The sequence below is a fragment of the Nicotiana attenuata genome, chromosome 7, assembly GCF_001879085.1.
Source record: "Nicotiana attenuata strain UT chromosome 7, NIATTr2, whole genome shotgun sequence".
Lineage (NCBI taxonomy): Eukaryota > Viridiplantae > Streptophyta > Magnoliopsida > Solanales > Solanaceae > Nicotiana > Nicotiana attenuata.
Genome location: NC_031995.1, coordinates 51985184 through 51996396, shown reverse-complemented (window position 1 = coordinate 51996396; position 11213 = coordinate 51985184). Strand labels below are relative to the sequence as shown.

General features: G+C 38.0%; 1 protein-coding gene across 1 annotated transcript; it reads left to right on the top strand.

The window, feature by feature from the left end:
- Positions 685-1461, top strand: LOC109230036. Its single transcript, XM_019395573.1, has one exon. It carries the CDS (start codon positions 685-687, stop codon positions 1459-1461), a length of 777 nt encoding a protein of 258 aa, XP_019251118.1.

Here is an 11213-nt window from a genome sequence, read left to right as displayed (position 1 = left end):
TGCATTCTTTAATACACGCCTTGAAAAGGTACAAATATCAATGGCCATGTCATCCAACTCTTCAGAACACTGCCATCACGTCATTTCACTTCAAATCATTTTCCTTTCCCTTTGAAACGTTGCATCTCTCAAAGCATAACCGCTGTTTCAGAACTGGTTCCTATCTCTCTCTTCATAGTTATCCTCTCTCATTAAAAATACTCTCCTTTCTTCACAGACCATAGTCCTCCATTAGAACTTCTCCTAAGACCTTTCTCTCTATCTCTTCAATGGGTGACACAAACTCTGAAATTCCTGCCTCAGTCGTCTCTAACACTGAAAAACCCATTGAGTCCCCTGTCCCCAATGAGTCTTCTATAACCATTCATGTTCTTATCACTGAAATCACTCGTAACCCAGATTTCTCGTCTCCCTCCAGTTCTAACGACTATCTGAGAAACCCCTAAAATATTTGATCCTTCTTCTCTATCTTCTGAGTTTCCCGTTTATCAAGGGAAAAGTGGAGAACAGGGTAAAAGTCCTGAGGTACCAGAGGTTTCCGCCATTGTTGCTTCAAATTCTGTGGTGGACATAGAGCCTATCGAGGAAGAAAATGTCGCGACCATCTTTGTGGTATCTGCTGATAGAGTCTTACATGAGATAATTTCTGGTGCTTCCATGTCTCAGAGGAATCAGACATAGGATATGGGGGGAGAAAGAGCCATGGTAGCTGTTGAAGGCTCAACACTAGAGGAAACTATTGGGCCCTCTCGTGAGGAACCTGACCCCTCTTCGGAGGAAACAGGTCAGGGTTCTCACTCCCAGGCCAGTTCTGCTCCTGCTTTTGTTGTTGATCCCTTGAACATTCAAGTCCCTGAGATGAGTTCTAGTGATGAGGAAGATCAAGACAACATTCCTCTTGATGCATTCATAGCCAAGCGAAGGGTGGTGTCATATCCTGAGTCTTCTACTAAGCGATCTACTACTAGGTTGCAAGCAAAGGTAGCCTATGACTCTTCCCTTCAAAATAGCAGAAAAACCAGTAAGAAAAAAAAGAGGAGACTGGTGAAAGACAATGTAATAGTGTGTGATAAGGTTGTCCCTGTGGAGAGGGTTGAGGAGGAAATAACAGAGGAACCTAGTTCCCTGGTACGAAGGTCCCACAAGAAGAAGCAATCTGCTTCAGTAGACAATGTTACAACCCCCAATTCAAAGTTGAAGGATGTTGTGAGTGAGCCCTCAATTTCTGATGAGGATGTGTTAGTCAAGTCTAAGGGAAAAGCAAAATCAAATGGTATGAAGTCTGGCAAAAGAAAGCTTGAACCTGTTAAGGAACCTGTTTCTACGAAGAAGATGAGAAGTGAAACCAGTTCTGCTTCAAAACTCTTAAGGCACCAAAAAGTTCGTCGTACTTTTGACCCAGCAAATTGGGATATGGCTGGCATGAGACAAGTCCTGGCAATGGTCGAGTTTCAATGGTAGGGGCATCTGTTCCAAATGGATGCACCCAAATTATATGAGGATGAGGTTCAAAGCTTTTATGACAGCCTCTTTCCCATTGATACCGACCATATCTGTGCCTTGGTGAATGTGGTGGACATTGTGTTTGACGTGAGTCTGCTTCGGGATATTCATAAAGTCCGTAATGTTGGTGTGTCTAGTGTGAAAGATGCGTGTGGGTATAATTTCTTGAATGTTGTGGTAAAGGATAATGCGAAACAAAAGGGGGACCATATTCACAAGAAGGCATTACTCCCTGTTTATCAGTTGCTCTTTGAGTTAGTGAACAAAGTTCTGTTGCCTCGTGCTGAGAGGAGGTCCATGACTTCTAAGTCTGACGTGTTTTTAATGGAGAAACTGGATGGCTTTAACCCTGTCAACTTACCTGCTATCATGATCGAACACATTCAAAAAGTAGCAACTTTCAAGGATGACAATCATGGTCTTCCATATGGGTTTCTACTTACGTAAGTGTTTATGTTTTTCAAGGCGCCACTGGGGCAAGGCAAGGTAGGAACCAAGAAGTAGACCTTCTCTCAAACAACTTTGGAAGAGTGTGAGTGCATCGTGAAGAATGGGGGGTTATGCAGTACATCAACAATCTCACAGCTCATTAATGCTCAAAATAGAGCAACTGAGGAGATTCGAAGGTTGAAGGCTAGGAATGATATCCTGGAAGGTCAGCAGGCCCAAGGGGCTCCGGAGTCAAATGAGGAAGTGGTCCGTCTGACAAAAGAAAATGATAATCTTAGGGCACAAGTGGAGAACCTGAAGGCAGAACTGCTCAATGAGCAAAAGTCGGCCAATGCCCGAATAGACCTAGTTCTCCAAACTCTTGCTGCAGCTTCCAAGCCCTCTAATCCTAGTTCCCCCTAAGAAACCCCTTCAGTGACCAGTTTCTGGATTATCTCTATTAGTTTTTATGACTTGGCAGATGTTTTTGTTTCTTTTGTTTTGATGTGGTTGGGATGTATCTGTAGTGCTCCCGTTTTCAACAGCACAATTCTACCTTTGCTTTTTATGCAAAGGCATATGTTTTATATATAATATCTATCCTTTTTAGTTATCCCACTGCTTGTATTCTCTGTTTCTCTTCTCTATCATGTTGTGTGCACATATGTGGTATGAGTTAGCTAGGCTAGACTTTTTTATGTTATTTTCATGCGTGTGTATTTTTAATCAGGCTATAAGGGGTAAGTATAATTGAAACAGGGATCTGATTTAGGGGGAAGCATAAAGTCAGGGGGAACTTGTGAAGTTTTTGTTACTTCATCTGGGTTTTTTTTTCTCTAAATACCTGTTATCAATGTCTAAGTTTGTCATCATCAAAAAGGGGAAAATTCATGGGTTTTCAATGTCTTTGCCTTATGTTTTGATGTTCTAACAAACTTACTGTCAAGAACCAGATAGGGAACCTGACACACTTGGTACACATTCAACCAATTATATTCTAGCATAATAATGCCAAGCTACTTACTCTATTATAAAAAATTATCATTTACCAAGATATCTTGATGAGAATCGAACTAAAAAGTGATAAATAATTTAAGGATTCAATTAAAGATAAGTTATTTTTAACATGAAATTTATTCTTGGACTTGTCAAAATAAAAACTACAAATCAAACTAAAAAGTAAAGACAAATATTTAAATTATTAAAGGAAAAGAGCTACATTACCAATCAATCACGTAAAAAATATGTACCATAAAAATTTAAAAGCTCTCTCTCTCTCTCGCTCTCTCTCTCTCTCTCTATATATATATATATATGTGTGTGTGTGTGTGTGAATTTATATAGTTGATTTGGGTTTTTTTTCAATTTTTTTTTGCTTAAAACCAAAATAAAATTAAACAAAAAACATACATTTTTTTATTCGGTCTTGGTCGATTTTCGGTTTGGTTCTGTTTTTAAATTTTCCGCAAACACCCATGAAGCCATGTTAGGATTAGGGATTTGTTTTCTGTAAAAGGTTTAAATATGAATCCATACTAACCGTTGGATCAAAGTTAGCCCGCTTGATTTGAGCCACGTGGCGAAGCTAAGCTGAGAAGGGCCTAGTGGGTATGGGCTAATTTCTGGGCTAGACTGATAATTTTATACAAAAGTGGGTTACTGAAAGAGCTTGGGCCATTTAATGAGGTCGAAACTCAAGCCAATGAAACCGAATCAGTTGGGCTATATATTTGATAGGTTGCCGAATGGGCTCTCTTTGGGCTAATTCATTTTGAATGGGTCGACCAAATTTAGAAGGCTTTGGACTTAACTCCTTTCTTCTTTCGGAATTTGGCACTGCATGACAGCATAATCTAACAATTGGCATAAAAGAGTCAATATTTTTTGGTTTTGGCACCTAATTCCCAAATTGATTGTTTATCAAAAAAGAATTGCCATCATATAATCAGATTGTTTTTCTTAAAAATAGCAAAAGATCTTTAGCACCCTCTCTCTTGCCAATGGCAATCATCATCTTAAAAATATGTTTTCATTTTCTTTCAATTAATACTCGAAAACATCTCAATATTATATTCACAACAATATTTTTCTTCTTTTTGTATATCAAAATATATACTAAAACTTAATTTTCCTTCTTTGTTTATCTCAGTAGATGCCTTGTTCTGAAATTCTGTGTCTCAACATCGTCCATTATGACACTGAATATATATCACGATGTATATCATGATATCATTATATATCACACATCTGACAATGTATATCATGATATACAATACAAAATACACATGCAAATATACGAAATTTTGACCGAAGAACCACCTGAGATTGGAAGCATGGAGCAGCGACAAAGAACCGACCTCGATCTACTTGCCTCTCATTTCAGCGCACCATCTTTTGCTCTTAGTCATTGTATTATTAGGACTCCTAATCCATTTCAGCTGTGCGGTCTTGAAATCACTTCTCTATACATGGTATCTGACGTCCAGAAAGCAATAAGAATCGTAATAATATTAGATAAAGGTGTTTACTATATTATTTTGGTGGGTCTATTAGCAAAACAGTAGGGGTTCGATATTTCACTATAGTGGAGTATATTTGATTGTTTGCATTTTAATTATAATTGCCATGTTCTCCTCCCTATTTAATGTTCTACTATAAGAATTACATGCCACACTATGTTTGGTCCAGTACATTAAATATTGGTCTTTTATGTATTAACAATTAAATTAGTGAGTTACGTTCTTAGCTTCTGTCTATGATTTTAACCTAATACAATTTGCACGTCACATTTATAAAAGATGCACATGATATGCACGTTAGAGGTTAATAAATTATTTAATAAAATTATTCATACTTTTAGAGGCTAGGAAATATGAATACTTTTTTAATCACTAACGTTCAAATAATGATTTTAAACACAATATCTCAGGAAAATAGATCTCAGCCATGAATTATAGTATGGTCCATAAGTTAATAAAAGACTACTTGAGGCGCTTGTACTTGACTGGATCTTTTTCCCTCTACAACTGGTAATCGTTTATCTGCTTGCTCTACTAGGCTTAACTAGAAAAGATAGTACTACATATCATTAATTAATTTAATTAGAACCAGGTCCCCCGAAGAAGACATCATGCCCAAAAACCTTATAGGTAATTGGTTCAACAACAATCTGGTATAGCGCGTGGGCATCTTCAAAATTTGATACTAGAACCGCAGGTGCTGCCAGCAGAATCCAAAATTGAAATTTTGCTGCAATATGCCAGCTGAATACATATGCAATACCTTAAACTTGACCAACTTTTTCATTTAGGCACCTCTACTAATGTTTGTACCAAGTGAAAATGTGTTAGAACCCTATGAAAGTCACAAACATTTCCTAGGTTGCTCAATTGAAGAAAAGGAAAACTCTAATATTTGAGTAGAAACATTTCGAAGTGTACAGAATCTATATCCACCCAAAGCTGAGAAACAAAGCCCAAGTTGAGAGAAGACTAAGCGCAAATCACTTGCTTTGCAATCATATTCGACCTTTTCACCATCAAAAGTGTCCACTCCACTTTTCATTAGCTCCTCTGATTCTCCACCCTTCTTAGAAGGAACCCTATCATTATCTGGAATTTCAAGAAATTCATACACATTTGTAAAGGTGAGTATTTGAAGTTGATCGAGCTAAGGTTTTGGGCCTTGAATTAGGAACTCTGTCTCAGGATTGTTAATAATTTGCGACGGGGATGGAGTAGAGAACATATTGTCCGAGAGGGAAAAGGTTAATAGAGGCTATGTAACGCACCGACTGGGTTAATTACGAGTCAGACAAAAAGTTTGGTTGGACCGTTTTGGCAGGTTGATATGCACATAAAATTTTATTTCAATTGACTCAATTCGGCGACCATAGTTGGTGAGCATTTGTCTTTGTTCTGAGCAATGGCCAAATTTTTTGGATCTCTCTCTACTGTTACAAGCCCGATTTGTTTCATTTATATTTTTACATATCTAGATTACAGTATGTTGATCAAACATTAATGAGCAGGTTTTTGCAGTCCGAGTGAGTGAAAACGGGCTCCTCCTAGTGTTGATACAATAATTCATACAAGAGTTGACAGATGGGTAGGAGGAAGTAAATCACAAGAACGAAGCAAAGCAAAAGAACCCTAATTTATTGAGAGACCATATGATGCTGCCTTTTGTTTCGATATATTTGCCTAACCTGTGTTTGGTTGATTTCCATACAAGAGCTTATGTATTCTCCTTTGATTTTCATAAGCAAATTAATACAAAAATTAGCAAATTCATATAATGTAAAGGTCAAAGTGAAAAAAGACAAGCTCGTGATTTCAAAAATTCCCTTAATACTTTGCAACATACTTGAAAAGAATATTGAATATATTTCGGGTATGAATAACTCTTAAAGAAGAAATGGATTACCAAGTTTTCATCTAAAGAAAATACACATAATTTGCTCGAAAGAAAGCAATGATAGCTTGCTTCTTACATAGCTTATGTCTTTGATTTTAACCTGATACAGTTTGCAATCACATTTATAAAAGATGCACATGATTTGCACGTCAGAAGTTAAGAAATAATTCATACTTTTAGTGGTTAAGAAATATGAATAATTTCTTAATATCTAACATCAAATCATGGTTTTAAACACAATATCTCGATATTCAATATAAGATACAAAATACAAAAGTAAAAAGTAAAAAAAATATTTTATCTGAAATACTAATACTGAAAAATATTTTCTAGTATTAGGAGTAGCAAGACAAAAGACCGGAGAACATTATTTTTTTTTATGAGGTGGACATTATGTTCAAGGGGCAAAATTGAAAAGAAGCAGCACACAAAATAATATTAACACCTCTGTTGATGCTTTATCAGTAATCATTAACCATTATCATTAATATGCAATTTATCTTTATACGTTTAGTTGAATTTAGTTGAGTGGGAGTTAATAACGACTGCACGTGTATAGTTGTAACTGTAGTTCCCTTGCAATGCTGATCATAGATCAACTTCAAAGTCTACTATCATGATCTCCACAAAGACTTTTATTGTTGGATGAATGCAACAACTATCGAAAATAGAAAACTTGTAAACCCAAGTGATCTTAGTGGTTTTGACAAGAGGAAGCTACCGTCACCAGCTGGTTCCGAAGTTGAAGTTGTACCTGGCGACATTGAGATCGACTATGACATGAGAGTATACACCATTACATAGGGAGAGGGAGACTCCATGACATGAGAGTTGTGTTGGAACAAGGGGACCATGTCGGTTAATGTTCTATATAGTACTATTTGGTGTTATATTTCCATTTATGTGTCACGCCCCGAACCTGGGCCTAGACGTAACACGGCACTCGGTGCCTAACTACATGTGATCCAGCGAACCAACTGGCTGGCTGAATCAACATGTCATATCATAACATACTGAATGCGGAAGATAAACTAATAAATGCTGATATACTGAAAGTCTGGATGATATAAATCAATGTGCGGAAATACTAAAACAAGTCTGAAACATATATGTTGCCAACATTGCTTAACATGAAAAGCCTGAGCTCTGTCTAACTGTTACTCTAGTCTATGAAGCCTCTAATGAGATATTGAAAACACTGACTGTCTGAAAATACTGAAGACTGTAAGGTAATGATAATGCCCCGAAGGAACTGAGGATCACCAAATAGCTGGTATGAGAATCCTAGCGCTCTGAATCATCAACCTGTATATCATTACCTTCATCGTGAGATGCAAGCCTCGGGCAAAAGGGACGTCAGTATATTTGAATTGTACTAGTATGTAAAGCAACTGAAAGACAGAATTGTAAATGCTGAAACTGAAACTAAGCTAATAACTTAGAATTGATAATTGATAACTGAAATGGTAACTATTGAAACTTAAACTGGAATAATAACTGACAACTGATAACTGAACTAATAACTGGTAACTGAAATAATAACTAATAATTGAACTGAAAAAATGAAGTAAGGATATGAATACTCCCTCTTCTGAATGATGAACAACCTGTTTATCTGAATATTCGGCCTCAGGACCAAAGATGCATAAAGCATAAACTGCGGCCTCAGACCCAAAGATGCATAAAGCATAAATTGCAGCCTCAGGCCCAAATACAGGTGTTCAAAATTCAGGGATTTAAAATCAGTAACTGAGAATCTGTCACGATCCGGATTTCCCACCCTCGGGAGTCGTGATGGCGCCTACTCGTAGAAGCTAGGCAAGCCAAATTTAATTACTTTCCGTTTATGACATAATCCCTTTTTAACAATTCATGGCAACAATATAAAAACAACGAAATTAAATAATAGCGGAAGTCTTAATTATAGAAACTGAATCAAAATGCGGAATATTCAATATAAGCCTCTACCCAGGACTGGTGTCACAATACTCACGAACTGCTAAGAAATACTAAATACAAACGTCTGAAAGAAAACATAAGCTATTTGTCTCGAATACAATGAGGCAACAGGCTAAAAAGAGAGAATAAGAGAGAGACGCCGGGCCTGCGGACGCCTGCAAGGCTACCTCGGGTCTCACGATACTGAAAGCCTGCTCCCGTGCTAATGCGGCTGCTGCTGCTCGAAACCTGGGCCTGTGCAAAAAAATGCACAGAGTGTAACATCAGCACAACCGACCCCATGTGCTGGTAAGTGTCTAGCCTAACCCCGGCGAAGTAGTGACAAGGCTAGACCAGACTACCACATAAACTTGTGCAATTTCATATATATATATATATATATATATATATATATATATACATACATCGGAATCGAAATACAAAACCGATAAACAATATGGGAGGGGAAGCATGCTGTAGGGAGTATAATATTTTCCAAATAAGAGTCGTCCAGTAATAAAGGAAATCGGCACAACTCAATAGTATGTAATGAAACAGAATTCAACCAGTGCACGGCATCACCCTTCGTGCTTTTACTCTCGTTCTCACCAAGCAATAACATGTGCACGGCATCACCCTTCGTGCTTTTACTCTCATTCCTCACATATATCAATAGAATCGGCACGGAATGGTACATCGTGCGGCACGGCATCACCCTTCGTGCTTTAACACTCTTTCTCATAATAAGCAAACAATGCACGACATCACCCTTCATGCTTTACACTCTTTCCTTACCATAAACAAACAATGCACGACATCACCCTTCGTGCTTTAACACTCTTCCTCACCCAATCAACAATCACAAACAAGGGCAAGGGAATAAATAAACAATAACGAAAATCCCGGCAAGGGAACACAAACAAACAATTGAAACCCGGCAAGGGTACAACATAAATAATCTCAACGTCCCGGCAAGGGCAAATATCAATAACTCTTTCTCTTTCTTTCACATTCACCTCATAGTTCACATTATCACTTGAGCCAATGCTCTAAGGATTTACTCATCTCATATACCTTCACAATTTGTAATTCAACTCGAGCCAACGCTCCATGAAGTTTAAAGATTACAATTTCTTTCACAAGATCTTTTCAACATATAGAAGTCATCAACTAAACATGGAAGGCATAACAACAACCAAACTATTTGCAAATTAAGGACTCACGGTCATGCTAGACACCAATGTATAGATACCCATCACCATGCCTATACATCGTACTCAACAATTAGCAAGTTACAAATAGGACTCAACTCCTATTCCCTCAAGCTAGGGTTAAACCAAACACTTACCTCGATGCCTTGAACTCAACTCAAGCCTCAACTATGGCTTTACCCCGAAATTCCACCTCCAACCCGCTCGAATCTAGCCACAAATTACTTAATTACATTAATAAATACTAAATGAATCAATTTGAACGCATAAAAATGAATTTCCCAAAGTTTTTTTCCAAAAATTCCAAAATCGCCCCCGTGCCCACGTGGTCAAAACCCGAGGATCGAACCAAAACCCGGTTATCCATTCCCCCACGAACTCAAATATGCAATTTGTTTTAAAATCGGACCTCGAATTGAGGTCCAAATCCCCAATTTACAGAAAACCTAGGTTCTACCCAAAACCCCCAATTTCTCCCAAGAAAATCATTGATTTTAAGTTGAAAACATGTTAAATGATGTTAATGATTGAAGGAATTGAGTAAAACTCGACTTACAAATGATTGGAATGAAACTTGTTCTTGAAAAATCGCCTAAGGAGTTTGGGTTTTTGAAAGAATGATGAAAAATGGTAAAAATTCGACTAAGTATAAAATTTGCTGGGCTGCGGATATGGGAAATGCGAAGTTGCGTTCGCAATTGCGAACCCTGCAGGCTTGGGAAATGCGACATTACTGTTCGCATTTGCGAACTCAGGCCAACCAGGGGACCTTCGCATTTGCGAATTGGATCTCGCATTTGCGAACCAGTGACCATCGCATTTGCGATGTTAGGCTTCGCATTTGCGAATTTTGGTCGGCCTAGGCTGGTTTCGCATTTGCAAACCAGCCTCCGCATTTGCGATAGCTGGACCTTCGCATTTGCGAACTCTGGCTTCGCAAATGTGAATCCTGCAGATCAGCTGATACCAGATTTTTCCAAAATGAGAAATGCAATCCGACACCTATCCAAAACTCACCCGAGCCCTCGGGGCTCCAAACCAAATATGCACACAACCTCAATAACATCCTACGGACTTACTCGCATGATCAAATCGCCAAAATAACATCAAAAACAATGAATCATACCTCAAAATCCCTAGTTTTTCTTCAAACTTCATAAACTTTCAAATTTAGAGTTTTAAGTCCGAAACACGTCAAACGACGTCCAATTTCAACCAAACTTTACAGAAAGCGCTTAAACCACATATAAGACTTGTACCGGGCGCCGGAACCAAAATACGGTCCCGATATCACAGTCTTTTAATCAAATTTCATTTTCATTTTCCTTAATCATTTCCAGAAAAAACTTTCACACAAAAATTTATTTCTCGGGCTTGGGACCTCGGAATTCGATTCCGGGCATACGCCCAAGTCCCATATTATCCTACGGACCCTCCAGGACCGTCAAATCACGGGTCCGGGTCCGTTTACCCAAAATGTTGACCGAAGTCAAATTTATTCAATTTAACATCAAAATTTAGCATTTTTCTCACACAATTCATATTTAAGCTTTCCGGCTACGCGCCCGGACTGCTCACGCAAATTGAGGCAACCCCAAATGAGGTTTTCAAGGCTTGGGAAGCACAAAATGAATAAGAAAACAGGTGATGACCCTTTGGGTCATCACAGAATCATACTGCAATACATGATAGTGAAATAGTGAATCACACTGAGTT